Source organism: Lynx rufus, unplaced genomic scaffold, assembly GCF_022079265.1.
Source record: "Lynx rufus isolate CCGP_SWC_20201006 ecotype Redwood Valley unplaced genomic scaffold, mLynRuf1.p SCAF_5, whole genome shotgun sequence".
Lineage (NCBI taxonomy): Eukaryota > Metazoa > Chordata > Mammalia > Carnivora > Felidae > Lynx > Lynx rufus.
The window spans coordinates 154,583,559-154,604,758 of NW_025814867.1; the positions used below are offsets into that span (position 1 = coordinate 154,583,559).

The following is a 21,200-nucleotide window of genomic DNA, read 5'->3' on the forward strand; positions in this document are numbered from 1 at the left end:
CTTTCTCAGGCACAAATCCGGTCTTGGGCTGATGTTGGCTTTCATGCAGTTTTTAATGTTGTAAGGAATAGTGAAATCATGTAAGACGGCTTTGTGAATTGTTTGCACAGGTGTTTGTGGTAAGTGGGCGGGGGGCCTGTCATCCAGCGTTGTGTGTATCGTGGCACGGATGTGCGGTGGACGCGTATCGTAGTCGAGAGTCAGGTGCTCTTTACTGAAGTATAGTTAACACAGTGTTACGTTAGGTTCCGGTGTGCTGTAGAGTGATGCAGCCATTCGGTACGTCACTCAGGGCCCATGATGACGAGTGTCCTCTGCATCCTTCCTGTATTAAAGAGAAGGAACGCTTTAGGGGCGCCTGGGGGGGGGCCCAGTTGGTTAAGCGTCCGACTTCGGCTCAGGTCGTGATCTCGCGGTCCGTGAGTTCGAGCCCCGCGTCGGGCTCCGGGCTGACGGCTCGGAGCCCGCTTCAGATCCTGTGTCTCCCTCTCTCTCTGCCCCCCACCCCACTCATGCGCTGTCTCCTAAAAATAAATAAACATTCAAAGAATGGTATGGATTCCAGGTTCTGTTCTCTGGGTTGGAGATTATATCTAGTGGTTCCTGGGGTGATTCCAGTGGACAAAACGATGACCCCCTTAGATTCAGTTCTTCTGTTTTTATGTTTCTCAATGAAATGCAGCCTGGTGTCCGAGTTTGGTTAACTGGTAAGGCAGTTACTCTAACTCACTTGCGACAAAACACTCTCAGCAGATATTTGATGCGCACTGACACATGTCAGTGGTCATATGACCCCGCCCAGGCACGGAGGGTACAGCAGTGAGCCACAGCCACAGCACATCTGGTGTTACATTTAGGGAGAAGAGACCGATCCAGTAAATACGCTGCTACTTGGAATGTGGATTGAAACGCAGACAAAGGCATGCTGGGCGTGGGGGGGTGTTCTTGGGTGCTGCGGGGTGGTCGGGGGAGGGGTCTTCAATGAGGCAGCCCTGGAGCAGAGGCCTGAAGACAGAGGGAGTGAGGTATGTGGGGAAGGGTGTTCCAGGCGGAGGGAACAGCCAGGGCAAAGGCCCTGAGGAGGATGTGTGCTTGCGTGTTGGAGGTGCCCCCAGGAGGCCCCATGTGGAGCACGCCGGTGTGTCAGTAAGAGGAAAGGTGGCTGGCAGCTACGTGGTCAAGAAGGTAAAATTAGGAGATTAGTCTTGGAAATGCTAAATTGAGATCCCTTCGGGGCAGCTGAATATGCATGTGGGGTTCCACAAGGGGTCCCAGGCAGAGCGTCACCGTGAGAGCAGCCTTGTGAAGCCATGAGATGAGACGTGGTCTCCCGCGGCGTGAGCCAGGACACAGAGGTGAGGTCCAAGGACGGGCCCTGAGACACCCCAGAACTTGGAGGCTGGGGAGGTGAGGAGGAATGGGCTGGGGGCCCGAGGAGAAGCAGTAGGGGGATGGGAGGGGAACAGGAAAGTGGTCGTGTCCGGGGGGCGGGTGGGGGGGGAAGGTGGGGACTCAGGAAAGGTCCAAATGCCCTGATGGCCAAGGGGCGGGAGGTCTAGCGGTTGGTCTTGGTGTGTGATGTGGGTAAGAGCTGTCCCCAGCGGTTCAAGAGAGAAGGAAGCAGAGGACTTTGAAGCCGTGAATAAGTACAGTCACCTCATTCTTTGAAATGTTTTAAGTTTATTTATTTATTTTTGAGAGAGACAGGAGGGGAGGGGCAGAGAGAGAGAATCCCAAGCAGGCTCCGCGCCGTCAGCACAGAGCCCCACGTGGGGCTTGAACCCACGAACCCTGAGATCGTGACCTGAGCCAAAACCAAGAGTCCTACGCTTACCCCAGGCGCCCCAAGCACAGTCACCTCTCACAAGGGGTTTCCCTACAGGTGCGCAGGGGCCGCGGTTGTAGGAAGCTCTCAGGCGAAGACAGTTGTGGGTTGTTGTGTTTGTCCAGATGGGAAATGGAACAGCCTGTTCGTAAGCAGGTGGGAGCGATCCTGGGGGGATGTGCTGACGATGCGGAAGAGAGTCGGGGGCATCGGTGGTGTGCCATCCTGAGAGGGTGGTGGTGGGAGTTGGGAGGGGTGGGTGGGATCTGTCTCTACCTTTGCTGCATCAAGGGCATTTAGATGTCATACAGAAGGGTTCTCTCACACGTATGTCGGAGATCTTGCCAAGGTTAGTATGTTGCATTCTTTTTTAGCCAAGTCTTAGTTTTTCCTGCCTCTAGAATGTTCTGGAAGATTTGTGTGCGGCTGTTCTGTACCCTAATTAGGGAAATATCTGTATTTCGCTGGCGTGGAGACAAAAGAGGGAGGCATCTGTCACTTCTCTTTTGGGTTAGCATTCTTTCAAAATATCTGGACACCGTAAAAATGTGGAGATCAATGGAGATTTAATGTCTTTCCTGAGAGGAATTTACTTGGAAGGGCTTTAAAAAATCTTTTTAGCGGAGAATGATCTCTTTGATCGCCATATGCCTATTAAAACACTTTTTTCCCCTCGTGGGTTTCACAAGAAAAGACCATCAAAGCCTTTTACAAATCACATAGAAGTAGCCTGTTTCTTAAATGGCTGGCCTGAAATTAGCAAAGGCCAGCAAACCCAAAACAATGGCCTTTCTGGGTGACACCTTCCCGGTTTGGGCCCATCAGACAGCAGTGCAAAGACATGATGCAAAACCAACTTAATGCTTTCGGTTTTGAGAAGGTGTCGTTGCAAAGGCTCGGTCCCGTTCCACGGTAAGCTGAGTACAAGGATTCTTACCCTTACCCTTACCCCTTACGTAGAAGCATCAGTGTTACTAGATGGCTTTCGTGCCTTTGCGACGCTTAGGGTTTAAGTCACACTGTCTGCTTCCAAAGCACTTCCATGATCGTATTGAACGTGTATTTTCATAAAACCGTGTGAGGCTAACCTGGCAAGTCCGTTTGGCCGGTGAAGGTTTTTTGTTTTTGTTTTTTTGTGTTTTTTGGATCTTTATATTTATTGCTTTTTGTTTCAATTTTATTTTTTTTATTTTTTAAAAATTTACATCCAAGTTAGTTAGCATCTAGTGCAACAATGATTTCAGGAGTAGATTCCTTAGCGCCCCTCCCCCATTTAGCCTATCCCCCCTCCCACAACCCCTCCGGTAACCCTCCTTTTGTTCTCCGTATTTAGGAGTCTCTTCTGTTTTGTCCCCCTCCCTGTTTTCGTATTATTTTTGTTTACCTTCCCTTATGTTCATCTGTTTTGTCTCTTAAAGTCCTCATATGAGTGAAGTCATATGATTTTTGTCTTTCTCTAATTTCTCTTAGCATAATACCCTCCAGTTCCATCCACGTAGTTGCCAATGGCAAGATTTTATTCTTTTTGATTGCCAAGTAATACTCCATTGAATATATATACCACATCTTCTTTATCTATTCACCCATCGATAGACATTTGGGCTCTTTCCAGACTTTGGCTATTGTTGATAGTGCTGCTATAAACGCATAAACATTGGGGTGCATGTGTCCCTTCGAAACAGCACACCGGTATCCCGTGGATAAATGCCTAGTAGTGCAATTGCTGGGTCATAGGGTAGATCTATTTTTAGTTTTTTGAGGAACCTCCGTACTGTTTTCCAGAGTGGCTGCACCAGCTTGCATTCCCATGGCCGGTGAGTTTTAACTCGAGTTCAGTGCTGTTTATTCACAGTACAGTAACAGGTTGTGTAAGTCGGCATTTCACGTCCCTAGTCTCATTCTTTTGTGTTTCACACACTTCACATTGACTATGGTACCTTTGACAAACAGCATCATAAAACAGAGGGAGTTATTTTTCTTAAGTGTGTTGTGTAGCAGGGAAGGGACTTAGACATTAAACTTTTAATTCAGTGGATAAACCTCAAGTAATTAATCTCTGATTGTGTGTGCTTCATTCATTTCCCGTCCTACAGTTGATTCAGCAGAGACTGAAGGCCATCATAAAAGAGAAAGCTGTTTTTAAAAGACAATTTTTTTAATGTTTATTTATTTTTGAGAGTGAGGGAGACAGAGCGTGAGTGGGGGAGGGGCAGAGAGAGAGAGGGAGACACAGAATCGGAAGCAGGCTCCAGGCTCCGAGCTGTCAGCACAGAGCCCGATGCGGGGCTCAGACTCATGAACCGCGAGGACATAACCTGAGCTGAAGTCGGACGCTTAACCGACTGAGCCACCCAGGCGTCCAGAGAAAGCTGTTTGGTTTTTTGTTGTTGTTGTTGTTTTGTTTTGTTTTGTTTGTTGTCTCAACGTTAGGTGGTGAAATCTGGAATGCACACCCAATCTTCTTTGGGCACATGGTAGCTGCTCACTAAATATTTATCGGAAAAAATAATCTTCCCCAAAGACTTGAAACAGAATTTCGAAGAGATATTTGCACACCCGTGTTCTCAGCAGCCTTAGTCGCCATAGCCAACAGGTGCAAGCAGAGTGGGTGTCTGTTGGCGGACGAGTGATAACCACGATGTGATATATCCATACGGTGGATTATTATTCGGCCCTAAAAAGGAAGGACATTCTGGACATTCTGACACCGGGTACAGCGTGGATGAACCTTGGGGACATGATGCTGAGCGAAATCCGACAGACACAGAGAAAAACTGTGGGATCCCACTAGAGGGTCAGAGTCCCAGCGTCGGCAGGTAGGGTGGTGGGGGCTGGAGGAGGGAACGAGGCGTTAGTGTTTCCAGCCGACAGAGTTTCAATTTGGGGAAATGAGTAAGTTCTGGAGGTGGACGGCGGGGGGCGGCTGTTACCACAGTGTGAATGGACTTAACAGCGCTGACCTACAGACTCCAGAACGGTTAAGGTGGCAAACATTATGTGTATTTCACCGCGATTAAGAACATGACTCTTGCTGTCTAGAATAATGGCCAAAAGCAGCCGTTTTGTAATAACAGTAACTTGACGGTCTTGCCCGTTGCCGCAGTAAAAGTGTAAACGCTTTGTCTTTCTTCCTAACGTTGACTAAAAACTGGCAGTACTTGGACGTGGGAACCTGGGCGAAGTTAATCCCGTGTCTCTTTTCGGAAAGTTTAGATCTGAAATGGCTTCTCAATTGCGGTTACCAACTCTTGAGCACAAGGGAGCATTTAGTGAAACTCCGGAAATATGTTGAGAGTTAAGACGTCATACCTTTGATGAGAGTCTGCTTAAACTCCTTCGGAAAATGTGCAGAAAGGGCTGATTTTAAGCTAAAACGATGCCTCCTAAGATCCCTGGAAACCTATAATGGATTTTGGGGACTGAGCGGTTAGTTGTCCCTTTGGGAAGGAAGAGGCTACCTTGCCTTCTGGAAATAAAAGTTTCCCTCCCTCCACAGTCACCCGAATATGGGACATACCTGCTTCTGAGCTTTTTATTTATTTTATTTTGTTTAATGATTTTCTTTAAAAAAATTTTTTTAATGTGTATTTTTGAGAGAGACAGAGAGTGAGTGGGGAAGGGAGCAGAGAGACAGGGAGACACAGAATCTGAAGCAGGCTCCAGCTCTGAGCTGTCAGCACAGAGCCTGATGCGCGGCTTGAACCCACGAACCGTGAGGTCATAACCTGAGCCAAAGTCACTGAGCCAGCCACTGCTTTTGAACTTTTTAATAGTGCTTTCTTTAAAAAGCGCCATTTAGCGTGAATTTTCTTCTCCACGGCAAAGAGAATCATTATTATCATTGGCCTCAGTAAACGAGGTCTAGCCTTGTAACTCTGACACATGACTGCTTAAATACCCGCCTTCCTCTGTCAGTGTAATTGCATCCTGACAACAGGTAGCTTACATAAGCCCAGAGGCCAAGGGAGACTCCAGCCTGGGAGGTGTCCGGGGCTGTGACATCTCCATAGAAGAGAGGCCTCCACCTCCCCAGCCCCCTCCCCAGTTTACCTACACAGAGGGAGGGGCCGGGCAAGCAAATGGAATCATCCAGGCCACCTGTCACGGAATATCCCTTTGCAAACAAGCAAGCGTTGTGGCTTCCACCTTTCTCCCAGAAGCTTGGTCGATGTGAGGCTGCTTGTGGCAGTGCCCCCAGGAGTCTGTGCTTGACTTCTGTGTCCAAGGGGCAGCGAACCAGACCCCCGGACTGTTTTGATTCCCGAAGATGTAGCCAACAGCCCACCCTTCTTCGGGCGTTGGAGCTGGGTTTAGAGGGTTCTGTTGCCTCTTTCCAAGTGTGCTCTGAGGCCGTTGCTACTCACAATGAAAACCGTCCTTGGACCCGGGAGGCCGATGCCCTTTCCGGGCTGCCGGGGGCTGAGCCTTAGGCCAACTCTGCCCGGAGGAAGCCCAGCCTTGTGGGGTGCCCCTGCACACTGGGGGAGACCCAGGCTGCAGATGTCCTTCCTTGTCTGAATTCTGTGGGCGACAGCTAGACTTAGGCGCACGGATTTCGAAGGCTGAAACTATTCCCTCCCGTTTCACAGATGAGCAGACTCCGGGCCAAAGAGGACTGTTTCCGGGCGCCGGGCTGGTTCAGCTAGAATTGCTTCCGACTCTTGATCCCAGGCTCGTGAATTGGAGCCCCACGTCGGGTGTAGAGATTACTTAACTACACAGAACTTAAAAGTGACTGTACGGCCAGCTAGTGGCCAAGTGGAGACCAGATCTCACCGCTTCACTGGGGGGGGGGGCCTCTGTCCCTGGCCTTTGACGCTTGGGGAGGCATCTGGCTGTGTCTGCTTTGGGAGGCAGGCCCAGGCCTCTGCTTTGGAGACTCCCCACTTACGAACCAGGCTTAGGCACCTACTGAGGTTCTGTTCAGAGGGAAGCCCTTGGAGAAGTGCTCCTGGAGCACGTGTCCAGCCGAGAGGGCCGGTGTGGGCTGGGCTCCGGGGAGCAGGCTCTGAGCAGAGTGTAGCTGCGGGGCGTTCATGGTAGTGCTCTTAGGGTCCGCGAGGGGCCGAGGAAGCAGGAGTGGGCAGAGGGGGCCGATGAAGCCCAAAGGTGGCCTCGACTGTCCCCCCTCGGGACACTCGGGCGCTAGGAGGGCCCTACAGAGCCCTCCCGAGTTGGGCGGACGTGGCCAGGCCTTTGTTATCCAGTGTCACTCGTCATTATCTGTGGCTGTCCCCAGGAAGGGCGTGGCCTTGGGGGAAGAGGCCAGGTGACCTCTCGCAGCCGGGCAGTGGGGAATCCGGGCTGCGCCCGCACGCTCTACCGCCATTGCGTCTTCCACGGGGGACAAAAGGGTATTTGAGACCCTAGGTGCTTAGAGGGTTCTTTTGCCTTGTGGGGGCCGGGCCAGGGCACGTGGACTTCCCATCAGCGGGAAAGCCCATCTCTCTGCCGCCCTCCTGCGCTCCCAGGGGCTGGCTGGGAGAAGCGTGTGCAAGAACTCAGAGCTTCAGAGTTGTGCAGGCTGTTCACCAGGATCTTGTTCACCAACATCACCTTTGCTGGTTAGCCTTGAGGTGCGAAGGGCGGTCAGGCTGCTGAGGGTGGGGCGCGGGCCCCGCGGGTCCTGCTACAGCCCCCCTCCCCCGTCACCCATCACCCAAGTGTGACTTCCACTCCGCGGTGGCCCCAGAGGGTAAGGACGGCCACTAGAGGCGCCGTGGGAGAGAAACCGGGAGCCCAGTGGAACCCCCGAAGCCCTGAGGGCATCAGACCCTAGGAAAACCCATCCGGAGGGCGGCAATTAACTGGCTCCAGCTCTGAGTACAGACAGCACCACTCATTCATTGACTCAGCAAACCTCTATTGAGCTCTGTGCTCAGGGCTAGCGCATCGAAGCCGCTGGGGTGACCCAAGGAGGCAGAGGAAGCGGAACAGCTTGAGGAAAGGTCCGGCGCATGGAACATACGGGACACAGAGACTCGTGGAAATGGAGGCAGAGGGAAGAGGAAAGGAGGTGGAGGGTCCCAGTCCCCCAGGGGACCGAGTGTGGAAGAAGGACTGGTGGAGTGCAGCGGCCTCGCTGGCCCTGGGGTTTAGAGTCTGAGCCGAGTGTGGGTGCTCCTGGCGCCCGGGCCACCACCCCGGTGTTTTGGCACATGGCCGCGTTCACGTGGGCACCGCCTGCTGCAGGGGAGTGGCCGCAGTGCCCTCCCCGGGGAGGGCTGCTGGGGACCCCGTACCAGTTCTGGCGCTGATACACCGCGATGCAAGTCAGCCCGCAGACGAGGGCGGACAGAGTCGCTCCAACCCCTTTGAGAAGTTAAAACATCCCGGTGAGCAGGGCACAATTCTGGGCGCACCACACATGAACGATCTCAGGTGCCCCTCAGAACAGCACCCTTTAGCCTTCCGCTTCACGGGTGGATGGGGACGCCAACGCCCGGAGAAGGTGTGTCATTTACCTGAGCCCCCACAGCCAGCCAGTAGGAGGCTAAGCTGGCGCCCCAATCCAGGCGTCACAGACCCTGAAGCCACTATATGGTCATGCTGCTCTGCTTTAGAGAAAGTGCAGAGCGTATCCTGGGACCGTTGGCGGAAAATGAACCTGAAGCCAGCAGCCTATGAATGGACACCATTAAGGGCCCGGGCTCTGGATGTGTGATGAAATCTCCCCCACCCTTCGCCTCTCCAGTCTTGCTACGGGGGGGGGGGGGGGGGGGGTTGTGTCTGGAAAGTTTCAAAACTCAGGGACCACTCCCTCCCTGGGGTAAAACCACCCGGGGATGGGTTTTCACTGCAGAGGGAGCCGTAACTCCTGTGTCCGGAAGGAGATCAGCTGTGTCTGATCTGGGGTTGACTTCGGTTCTTAAAACAGGGACCCCCGCATCAACCCTCCCGCACCCCAGATCCCGCGCTCCTAACCTCCACCTGTACGGCCAGAATTAACCTGCCAAGCCCTGAGCACCCTGTGGAAAACCTTCACTGCTGGTTTTGTTTTGTTTTTTTCCTCCAAAAGGAGCTGAGGAATCCATGTGGCCCTTGACGTGTGTTTTTCTAGTAGGAGCCTCGTTGCAGTAGTGAAAGCCCAAGCGTGCGTGAGCGCAGAGCCTGAATAAATCGTATAATCAAGCTCCTCTTAGCTGAGTTCGGTAACATCTGTTTGTGTTAAGTGGGGCCCTTTGAAAGTGATTCCCCCCCCATCCCGTTCTTTATAAAACAACCTTAATTTTAGATTCTGGAGAAATGGTGCGTGGCAATTATTTTTGCTTTCTTCAACAAGATGTGTTTAAGTAAATGAGATTCATCTCCAGAACCGAAGCGGAGAAAGAACCTGGTTAACAAGATCAGCGCCTATAATCACGCGTAATAACTGCGGGCAAACAGCCCGCGTAGCTGGGCCGGAAAATGCCGCTGCTTGCGGGTTCTGCTTGCCGGCCGACTTCAGCAGATGGGCGGCTAATGTAATTAGGAATCGTTGTGTTCAATGAGCCATTATTTAAACGATCTGCTCATTTTCCTATCTGTTAACCTGCTGAAAAAGAGACAGTGATATCTGAGAGATCTCCAGCTGCTAATCGCTAACTGGACGCGTCACCCAGTTCTTTCCTTTAACGCGATGTTTTGCCCTCCTGCAGCGACGAGCAAATGACTTTCTGCGAGGTGATTGCCCCACGCATCAGCAGAAGATTAAGGAGGGACAGACAGTGGGAGACACGCACAGTCTGGATGTAGGTTTCGGCTGGTGGTAGAACGGTCAGGTGGGTCGTCGTCTTGGAGGGCTCTTCGCTTTCCTGACCACGCTTGGCTTTCGTTCCGTTCAGGGTCTCTGAGTTTAAGCATATTTGGTCTCTGGGGCACATAAGGCAAGGTTTGCTGGAGTCACCCTTCTCGAGTTTCTCCCTGCCCTGAGACACTGGTGGGGGCAAGGCAGTGAGGCAGGGAGGAGCCCGTGACTGCAGGGAACAGCTGGGTCTGGGGCTGCCCGGACTTCTGGGAGGCGGCAGAGCGCGCTGTCCAGCTGTCCAGGTGAGGAGCCGGCAGGTGGAGGTCTCAGGCCATCCGATGCTGTGTTCACATCCTGGCACTTCATGCCGCCCTGGATGCTTGAAGGGTCTTTGCTGCTGCAGCTAGAGAATGTACCGGAAGCTCCAGTAAATACCAGGGCACACGGGTGGGCACCAAAACCTCTGCTGTTGTCTTAATTCCTTTAAAAATGTTTTAATGTTTATTTATTTTTGAGAGAGACAGAGTGCGAGCAGGGGAGGGGCAGAGAGAGAGGGGGACACAGAATCCGAAGCAGGCTCCAGGCTCCGAGCTGTCAGCCCAGAGCCCGTCGCGCGGCTCGAACCCATGAACCGTGATATCTATGACCTGAGCCGAAGTCAGATGCTTAACCGACTGAGCCACCCAGGTGCCCCCATCATCTTGTTCTAACATTGGTTATCCTTGGATATTTAAGAGGTAAACATGTGGTTATTTTGTAGAGCACCTGGGACATGAAGTGAGCCCCCCCTAGCCATTTCTAGAAAACCTAAATACTTACACACATATATCAGGAGTTTGATCTCGATCTCCCTCCAGCTTCTTGGCAGGTGCACCTTCTCCCAGGTGTGTTCTTACCCCTACAGGTCAGCTGATTAGCAGATGCCTGAGGTAGTCATTGTGGGGAATGACAAAAGGAGACAGGAAAATCTGTTTTGCCCTCAAGCAATTTTCAAGCTCTTTGAGAGTAAAGCTACTTGGAGAAAAGGAAGGCCAGTAAAGACCCAGACAGCCTGGACTCCGTCAGCGTCGCACCAACACACAATGAGGAAAATAAAACCCCACAGCAGGTGCCATTTTAAAAATGAGTGAGCTTTGTCTAGGCAGGCCAGGGCGTGAGGATAAAGTCCTGACTGTCCCCAAGGACACTCCTAAAGGGAACGTCCTGAAGAACCCGTTAGATTCAAACTGCTCTGGAACCAGCCCTTGGCCAGAGGTCCCTTGGGATGTCCTGGAGTTTGTGGTGGTGGCCACTGAGGACTGACCTCAGTCTTCCCACCTCCTGCAGAGAGTTGCATGTGTGATTGGCACAAGCAGGTATTGCTGGCTCACTGAGAGTCTGCACCAGGGAGCAGCGAGGCACAGGCAGCGAGGTGGAGTCCTGCCCAGACGCAGGCTTGTGAGAGGTGGGCCCCTGGATCCGGGGCTGTGTCACTGCTCGTGAGAGGTGGGGCCCCCTGGATCCGGGGCTCTGTCACCGCTCAGCAAAGTGGCTCAGAAGCACATTGTCGTGAAGACACTGGCCGTTCACATTTCGAAACCTGTCCAGTCCTCACCCGCCAGTGTGCCGAATGGTGTCCTTGCTTCAGGATTATTTTGTAGAATGGCATCGCGCGGGTTTAGCCGGGGCTGCTGGGCTTGGAGAGTATCGTTGAAGAAGTACACGCCACAGGGAAAAGTGTTTGCTTAGGGGTAGTAGGAGTCTCCTACGTCTTCTCTCTCGTCTTCTAGAATAGACGGTCTCAGATCTTTTGCCTTCTTGATATTTTGTGTATTATTGGTGGGTGTGCAATACAGACTTGTCTTATAAATGAATAAACAAGTTTCTTTTGCCCAGAATATGCAGCGACTTGTTCACGGCTTTCACAACTTTGATCGAGCGGCCAAGGTGCCCTGGGCGCTGTCCAAGGTACTGGGGCCGAAGCGGCGAATCCCACCCAGGCCCTGCTCCGCTGCAGGGTGCCCCGTGCTGGGATGTCCCCTGGAGAAGACCGTGGGGCGCCGTCCAGTGTGGAAACGGTGCACCAGGGGCTGGGGACACAGAATTCCCAGGAGCAACGTGTACGGCGTTTCCAAGAGCACAGAGGAGGGAAGTATCTGCAGGGGGGATGAGAAAGGAGGGCTGTGGTGGGAAAACCAGGAAGGTGATGTTCCTGGAGCTTCCAGGGGGCACTGGTCAGTAGTTGCCTGTGCTGCTTACAGGCTTGTAATCGAGACGGAAGTTTAGCTCAGTGATGCCTGGCTGTGCTGGGAGGCACAGGGCAGTGGCTCCAGGGAGTGTTTGGAGTTTTTATTGTTTTTACGGAGCGACAAAAAATTTGTCCTGTCAATTCCTGCAGTTCTGGACCTTCTGTTTTTTTTTAAATGTTAATCTATCTGCATCTTCAACGTCCCTTGATAGGGCTGAGCGTCCTGGGGTTTAGACCATCATGGGTGTGTGGACTTGAACCCAAGGAGGCAGGAAATGCTTTTGGAAGTTCAGGATGAAGGATGCCGCAGAAGGCGGTGTGAATGCGTGGAGTGAGGCTAAGAAACCGGTACCCTGAGCCTCGGAGGTTCAGCTTGTTGCAGAGCAGAGGTACGGGGCGAGTGGCACTACCTTTTTTCCCTTGTGGCTTGGATTCCTCCCAAAAGGGGAGCTATGGCGGGACGTCAGCACACACGACGTCTGTCTCCAGCATCGTCGCACAGAAAAAAGTGTCGGCTTGTTGCTGTGCAGAGACGTTACTTGAAACACAGCCCACGGTGGTTTCCCTGGACATCCGTCCCTTGCCTGACTTTGGGCTGCCTCATTTATTGGGGTGATTTCTCTCCTCAGATCCTTTGCTCCAGGAACGACTGAGGTGGCCGGCTTCGCCGAGCCATGACTCGAATTGAATTTTCTTGCAAGCTGAGCCCTGCTGAACTCGCTGGGAAAGAGAGGGTCGTACCAGATGCCTGGACGGTTAGGAGTCGGCTGTGTAAAAGAATGGAGTCTGTATCCTGGTGCAGCTTTCTCTGCTTTCGTGTCCCCCTGCCTCTGCAAAGCGGGCCTTTGTTGCGGTAGACGTAAGCGCAGGGGTGTGTGAAAGTTCTGGTAAGATGCGGAGGCTGTTGGGGGGTGGATGTCTACCCAGAAATTCTCCTAGGCGATTGTGCCTCTGACCACGCTTGTTGTGAAAAAGCACTCGGTGTGGAGGTGGGATGCCCCCAGGCAGCCGGCCTTTCCTGCTGGGTGGCTGGGTGCTTGGAGACCCAGAAGCGCTCGTAAAGATGGCACGCTTTTCCTGACCGACCATGAGTGTGGGCAGGAAGGATGCTCATGTTCAGGATTCTAGAGTTTTCTCACCTGTGATTTGATGACAGATGAAGTATTCCTCACTGTTGTGAAATTGTTTTTTGTTGTTTTGTTTTATTTTATTTTTCGGGTGATTGATATGTCTTGCCACACTTTCTTCTTTTATTTACTTGAGAGGGCGCGGGAGCATGAGCACGGGAGGGGCAGAGAGAGAGGCCGAGAGAGAATCCAAGCAGGGTCCGCGCTGTCAGTGCACAGCTCCACGTGGGGCTCGAACCCGTGAACCACGAGATCATGATCTGAGCTGAAATCAAGAGTCGGATGCTTCACTGACCGAGCCACCCAGGCGCCCCTCACTCCCTGGTTTTAAAGGTGTCGAATTCCCCGATTGGCCTCATGAAGGAGTCCTGGGGTTTTACCCTTCTCCTTTGTTTCTCTGCTGCTTTCCTCCAAGCAACTTGAGAAGCTCTTCTTGTCCTCAGGAACCATTTAAATCTGGAAGCGGGATCCCGTGTGTTGCACGGCTGAGCGTGTGTCAGCTTGGACCCAGTGTCTGCTGCTGGGACAAAAGCCTTGGTGCTTGACAGGTTGCATTTTGGCAGTTCGTTCCCAGGATGGGTAAAGGTGCCATCCTTGCTGTTGTCACATTGGCCATATGTGATACTGCGTCTTACTAGAAGAAATCTGTGTTTGATCTTGGTCCAGTTCCTGGCAGAGCTCCTGAAGCCCGAGGAGCTCCCCCAGGGATAGGACTGCTATTCAGAGCAAGCCCCCGTCCGCCCACACCTGAGTGACGTTAATGAGCTTGCTCTCGGGATGGGGAACCAACCTGGGAGGAGAGTTGGGAGTTCAGGCTCCCCTCGGGAGGGCAGACGGGCTGGAGGTTGACTCAGTCACCAGCGGCCGACGATTTCATCAGCCATCCTAAGCGTGAGGCCTCCATGAAAACGTAAACTACAGGATCAAAATGGAAATGGGACATGGGAAGCCATAGGATTAGGAAAAATGTATTGAGTCGGACGTATGTGGGATGGGCTCCTGTCTTAAAAGAACTGATTTTGAGGGGATTGCTTTTACGTTTATTTATTTATTACTTTTATTTTATTTTTTAAATTTTTTTTACGTTTATTTTTGAGAGAGAGAGAGAGAGAGAGAGAGAGAGCACGAGCACGAGTGGGGGAGGGGCAGAGAGAGAGGGAGACAGAATCGGAAGCACATGAGCCTGGAGATCATGACCTGGGCCGGAGTCGGACGCTTAACTGACTGAGCCACCCAGGTGCCTCAATGTGAAGGGACTTTTTAAAAACCTGCACAGAGATTCTGATAAGCCTGCTTTGAGGATCATGTTGTGTCAAGTCACTGACACGGAGAGTGGGAGCGGAGAGCTCTGCCCTGTAGGAATATCCGGCCCTCCCGGCTGACCTGCGCACGAACTCCTCCCCCGGGCGCACCTGCCCTGACTGCTGGAGGCACGCCAGGTCTCTGCAGCTCCTTTCCGGTCCAGCCCAAGTACACGCAGACTTGGCGACAGCCGCGGGGCTGTTGGGCATCACGTGCTTGAACGGGGAACCAGATGATTTTTATTCAAACTGCAGGCTGTCTGACATCTCCTCTCTGTAGGGGAGTGAGATTTTGCACCTTTTCCAGTGACTCCGTGTTAGTAGATGCAGACGAAGGGCAGAACTCGCTTCCTAAAGTTAAGGCGTATCGAGTGATTTTTACCATCTCTTTATTCAGTACGTGTTAGAGTCACGTCAGGCCTCAGGCCCCAGATCTGTCCGCCATTCCGCCAAGTGTCATGGATGGGATCTTCAGTGCTGGGAAGGGCACCCTCTGAGGTCACAGAATTGGCTCTTGTTTGGGAAAACGTGGGCAGTGCATTTGCTGTGCCCACAGCTCCAGGGCAGGTGCTCCCAGGACGGGTCGTTACTGCCGGCCATTTCCGCAGTCTCCTGCAGGGGAAGGCCAGGGCACTTCGATCGGGGAAGCGGGAGCCAGCATTGCTGTCTGCCTGGCAGCCTAAAACAGGGCCTCCGCGGAGCCTGCCCACAGCACGTTCAGGCGCCCCAACCGTACCTTGTTTATTTTTTCCCGAATCTGTATTGTCTTTCAAAGGAAAAGTTGGTGTCTTTGATTTTTTTTTAACCTTTGAGAATCATTTAGCTGTTCGCTCAACACATATTTGAGCGTCTCCTCTGTGCCTGGCCCCGTTCCGGGCACGGGGACAGAGCAGTGAACAAAATAGCACATATCCCTGCCTCAGAGCTCACACGCTAGTGGGGTGAAGGGGAAATGGGTAGCTCCTAGAGCCAGGAAGTGGGTAGCTGGGTTAAAATAATGTGTTTGGAGTAGCACGGCGTGGGTTCAGGCCCAGCCCTGCCACGCACACACCTGTGCGTGACCAGGTTGGTCAGCCCCCCTGCACCTGCTTGCCCTATCTGTGAATAAGGGCGTCGACGCTGCCCTCAGAAGGCCCTCGTGAGGGTTCAGCACGTTAGTGTCTATGCAGCACTGTAAGGAGTTCCTGGCACATAGTAGGTGCTGAGTCCTTGGCACATAGTAGGTGCTGCTAGATGCCTGCCATTGCTGTTGTTACCCCAGGAGGGCATGAGGCGTCATGGGAGCAGAGGGAGGAAGGGAAGGGGGTGCCCAGCAGAGGCAGGGAGTTGCCATTCAGAAGGGTACATTGAGAGGTGCCCGTTGAGTAAAGCCTTGGAGGACATGGGGGGATGTGCACTGCGGGTTCCCCGGGAGGGCACGCCGCGTTCCGGGTCCCCCCAGGAGTGGGTCGGGGGGCAGGGACGGCCCCGGTCTGGAATGTCCACGGAACAGCATGGTGGGGGTGGAGTGAAGTCGGGGCGCCGGAGACTTGGCAGCCGGTGTGAGGACTGAGGCTGTCGAGCTGAGGGAGGGCAGGGGGTGGTGCACTCTGACTTACGCTTTTGTAGCGTCACGGTGGCCACTGGGTGGAGCGGACTGAGGCAGGAAACGGGGACCCTGGTTGGGAAAGGCGGGAGACGGTCATGCCACTGGCCACATTGGTCCCAGCAGAGGTGATGAGAGACGGGCAGGCGCGGAATACAGCCCGGAGGAGGGGGTCTGGATGTGGGGCATGGGGGAGAGAAGCGGTGAAGGTGTCGCCACGCTGTGTGGCCTGAGCTGACGCGACGGAGCCACCGTTAACAAAATGGAAACAGAGTCTATGGACGCGGCAGGCCTGGGGGTGCCGGGGGCTCGGTTCTGGACACGTCAGACGTGAGACAGTGTGTTTGTTTCCTGGGACAGCCATCGTGAAACACAGACCGGGTGGTCTGAAACAGAAATGCCTCCTCTCACAGTCTGGAGGCCAGAAGTCTGAGGTCAGGGTGGCGGCCGGCCTGCCCTCCCTCTGGGACTCTGGGTCGAGTCCTTCCTTGCGTCTGCTGGCTGCCGGTGGTGGCCGTCAGTCTCTGGTGCCCCTTGGCTGCACCTGCCTCTGTCCAGTCTCTGCCCCTGTCCCCTGGCCTTCTTCCTGTGCGTCTGTATCTTCACATGGTGTTTTCCTCTTGTAAGGACCGCAGTCCTGTCGGATGACGGCCACCCTAATGACCTCATCTTAATGGCATCCGCAAAGACCCTATTTCCAAGTCAGGTCACAGTCACAGGTTCTGGGGGGTTAGGACCGCGGTGTGACTTTCTGGGGGACACATTTCAACCCCTAACGGATGGCTGTTGGGCATCCAAGTGGAGGTGTTGAGCGGGGAAGGCCTGGGGGTGCCCGCGTGGGAGATGTAGGGGAGTCACGGGCGTGTGGAGGGCAAAGCCGTGAGACTGATGAGGTCGCTGCCACGGGGCGAGTGTGGCTGGTGCCTGGCGGTTGCAGGGCCAACCTGTGGGGGACTCCCGCACACGGGGCAGAGGAGAGGCACCCGGCAGTGAGACTGAAGTGGGCAGGCAGGAAGTCGGAGGAAAACTGGGAGCGTAGAGTCCCGGAATCCAGAACGAAGACCGTATTTCCAGGACAGGGTGGCTGACTGGGCAAGACTGCTGAGGGAGGGGGTCACGTGAGAGAAGCGTGGAAAACACTGGATTTGGCAAAACTGAGGGTTTTTCCCAGAGCAGCTGTGTAAGTGTTGAGAGAATTCTAGGGAAATACTTACCCACCTGGGTTATCTCATCAATAGCTTATGTTTTTTAGCAGTTTTTTTTTTTTAAGGTTTGTGTATTAAAAAAAATTTTTTTAATGTTTATTTTCGAGACAGAGAGAGAGACAGAGCGTGAGCAGGGGAGGGTCAGAGAGAGAGGGAAACACAGAATCCAAAGCAGGCTCCGGGCTCTGAGACGTCAGCACAGAGCCCGACACGGGGCTTGAACCCGCAAACTGTGAGATCATGACCTGAGCCGAAGTCGGACGCTTAACCGACTGAGCCCCCCAGGTGCCCCTCCCTGCTGTTAGCTTCTTAACGGACTGTTCAGATTTCAATTTCATAACGACTTTTAACACAAATTTCTCATTGATACAAGTTTTTTTCCAAGCAATACCTTGTTCTTAGTGCTTAGTTTTAGAAAGAATTCTTCGAGAGCATTGCCTTCTTCCAGTAACCTGATAGTTTCTATTTTTTCCCCTTCAAAATAAAAGCTGCAGATTCTCGTGGACACTGGAAGCAGCAACTTCGCCGTGGCAGGTGCCCCGCATTCTTACATAGACTCGTACTTTGACACGGAGAGGTGAGTGACGGGCGCGTGGCTGGGCGCGGCAGGGTTTCGGGGCACCGCGTGAATACTGAGCAGACACTGGCATAAGAGAAGCCGAAAGGCTGTGTTGTTTAAAGGGGGATCTGTGTATGTATGTATTCGTGTGTCTGTGTAGACATCTGCGTGTATATTTGTATGCCTAGGTATCTGTGTATATGTAGACCTGTGTGCATGCGTCTATTTGTGTAGACATTTGTGTATATGGCTGTGTGTATATTTGTGTGTGTGTACATATTTCTGTGTATGTGTAGACATTTGTATGATTGTGTATTTGTGTATATATGTATATGGTTGTATATATATCTATGTGTATGTAAATGTATATGTGTATGTGTAGATGGGTGTGTATATTTGTATGTATGTGTATATGGTTGTGTGTATATGTGTGTATATATTTGTGTAGGTGTAGATATCTGTATATGGTTCTGTATGTACTCGTCTGTGTGTGTGGTTGTGTGTATTTGTATTTGTAGACATCTGTATATGTAGATATTTGTATATAATTGTGTGCGTATTTGTGTGTATGTGTAGATATTGCATACGTGTGTATGGTTGTGTATCTATTTGTGTGTATATGTATATGGTTGCATGTCCATTTGTGTGTGTATTTGTAGATATCTGTGTATGCATATATGGTTGTGTGTATGTGTAGACGTGTGTATATGTAGATATCGTGTGTGTATGATTGTGTGTATATTTATATGTATCTAAATATTTGTGTGTGTAGATATCTGCGTATGTGTGTATGGTTCTATATATGTGTATATGTGTATATAGTTGTGTATATATCTGTGGGTATGTGTATGTGGTTGTGTGTATATCTGTGTGTGTATAGATGCACAGATATCTGTGTATGTGTATATGGTTGTATGTGTGTAGATATCTGTGCATATGTGTATATGGTTGTGTGTATATTTGAGCATATAGTGTGTGTATATCTGTGTATGTATATATTTGTGTGTATAGATATCTGTGTATGTATGTGTGTATATTTATGTGTCTGTAAATATTTGTATATGTAGATAGCTGCATACGTGTGTATAGTTGTGCATATGATTGTATATTCGTGTATATGTGTATATGGTTGTGTATATATCTGTGGGTATGTAGATGTGTAGATATCTGTGTATGTGTATATGATTGTCTTTGTGTATATGTGCAGATATCTGTGCAGATGTGTAAATAGTTGTGTGTATATTCATATGTGTGTATGGTTGTATGTATTTGTATATATTTGTATACGTATAGACATCTGTGCATACGTATATATGGTTGTGTGTATATTTATGTGTCTATATGATGTGTATCATTGTGTATTTGTAGACATCTGTGTATATGTACATATCTGTATGTGTCTGTGATTATTGTATATTTATGTGTATGCATATGTTTTTGTGTTGTGTGTAGATACCTGCATACGTTTGTATGGTTGTGTATGTATTTGTGTATATGGTTGTGTGTGTGTATATAGACATCTGTGTGTATGTGGATATTTGCATACGTGTATATGGTTGTGGGTCATTTGTGTGCATGTGTAGACATCTGTGTATGTAGATATTTGCATACGTGCATATGGTTGTGGGTCCTTCGTGTGCATGTGTAGACACCTGTGTGTATGTAGATATATGCATATATGTATACGGTTGTGTATGTGTCGATCTCGCTGTGAGTATATGGTTGCGTGTTTTCCTGTGAGTCGTGTACTTGTCTGGGTATGCGTGTACACACAGGTATGAACTCCTGCCAGGGGAATCCACACGAGAATTCTCCTAGCAGCTGTGGTGCCTTCTCCTAGCATCAACTTGATAAAAATCTGAGTCAGCCGGCCTTTTTGTAGTCACACCCGGCTTGCAGACAGCACACCGTCCTCTGACGGTCCTCGATCCCCTCTAGTCCTGATGTGGGGGGGGCTCGAGCCGGGAGGGGAGCGTCAGGCGTCAGCGTGAGGCTGTTCCGGACCGCGGCCTGGGCTTGCTCGGAGAGCCACCTTTGCTGTCCCGAAGTTCAATGGTGGTCAAGGTGTGGTTCACTGGGACCCCTTCTGTGACTCGCTTAGAAAGGAGCACAGAACATTCAGTCTGAGGACAGGGCTCCAAGCCTGCCGTTGCGGGGCAGGCGCCTGAGAACAGTGTGGAGCCTGGATGGCATCGGGCAGCCCCCGCTGGGCTCCCGGGACGGCCCCCAGGGCCTCGTGGCAGCGTTGGGCCCCGGAGGAGCCCACGGGGTCAGAGTCGCCGTCTTCTGGGTGCCGTTGCTGCCCAAATGCCGTGCACATTTCGATTTCACATCTCTTTTTGTGACCCTAAAGTTTAACCTTAAACAGAGAAAACAAATAAGGGGAATGCGGTTGGCTCCTCAGGCCGGTGAGCCGTTGCCAGACCCTGAGCTTCCACATTCAGTGCCCTGCTGCCCGTCGTCTACTTGCCTCCCTGCTCACTTTCCTCGTCCACAGTCTCTGTTCCCCCAACTTTGGTTGAGGGAAAATAACAACTGGGAAGCTTCAGAAAACTGTGGGCGTCGATAGTAAGGCAGGAGACGTCGCCCCGTGTGGGAGAAGTGCCCGCCTGTCTTCTCCCGATGCCACAACTCGGTCTCCATTTTGGTGGCACAACAGATGTGGTCCTCTGTAGGCACAGCCGGAGAGCAGTGGTGGCAGGTGCTAGGCAGGCCTCGTGGGGCCACCAGATACCCCGTGGGCCCGTCCTTCAAAGAGCCTGTGGCTTAGTGTACGACCCCGTGCACCGAGAACCTGTCGTTACTGAAATTCCGGGGCGAACTTCCCAGCCAGTGACTGTTTATGACAGAAGAAGACTTGTGGGTGCCCCAGAGCTTTTGCTGTAGCCACAGATGTGCAGCAGGGGGGCGTATGTGTGTGCACGCGCGCGTGTGCACGGGGCTGGGGGCTACCCTCTGCCCTTTCCCCTTCTGATGGGCCGTCCATCCACATCCTCTGCCCCCAGCTGCTCAGTCTGGACTGCTTCGTCCTAGAGCAGGACTTGGACTTGGTCCAGACTTCGATTTTATTCACGTAGCACAGGAGGCCCAGGCGGCCAAGAGACTTGTCCAAGATCAAGCTTCTAGGTCAACAGTTCCTGAACCTTCAGCCCTGGCACACCCCCTTTTTCTAGCAAGTATTTGGGAATGCCCTGAATGAATTGGAAAGGCAGTATCGCTTACCTGCATGTGTTAAGTCTAGACGCCCCGGGACCTTACGGGGAGGATGCGAAGCGGTCATGTGGACAGAGGTGGTCTGTACCTTGGTCTGTGCACACTCTGGGTCGGCTGCAGTGGGAGGGCTGGGAGATGGGGGCACACGAGGCTGTGAGCAGCCCCGGGGGCCTTGCAGCAGCCGGTGCAGACGGGGAGAAGGAGGGTTGAAGTGGACTCAGACCCCCAGAGCGGCTTGGGTTGGTGACATGATTTAACAAACAGGCGAAGAATCTTGGTAAAGTTGTCCCTCCCCCAAAAGTGTCACCTTCCCCGGGTCGACTCGCGTTTCTGGAAAGTGCAAATGCGGGGCGCCTGGGTGGCGCAGTCGGTTAAGCGTCCGACTTCAGCCAGGTCACGATCTCGCGGTGCGTGAGTTCGAGCCCCGCGTCA

At 52.1% G+C, this 21,200-nt stretch overlaps 1 protein-coding gene across 2 annotated transcripts in view; it reads left to right on the plus strand.

Annotated features, from left to right (window-relative positions):
- BACE2 (beta-secretase 2) overlaps window positions 1–21,200 on the plus strand; it is a 92,826-nt gene that overhangs the window by 21,905 nt on the left and 49,721 nt on the right. For both annotated transcript variants that reach the window (XM_047099796.1, XM_047099797.1), the window contains exon 2: window positions 17,485–17,573. In XM_047099796.1, coding sequence (XP_046955752.1) covers window positions 17,485–17,573 — 89 coding nt within the window. The remainder of the gene's footprint in view (window positions 1–17,484; window positions 17,574–21,200) is intronic.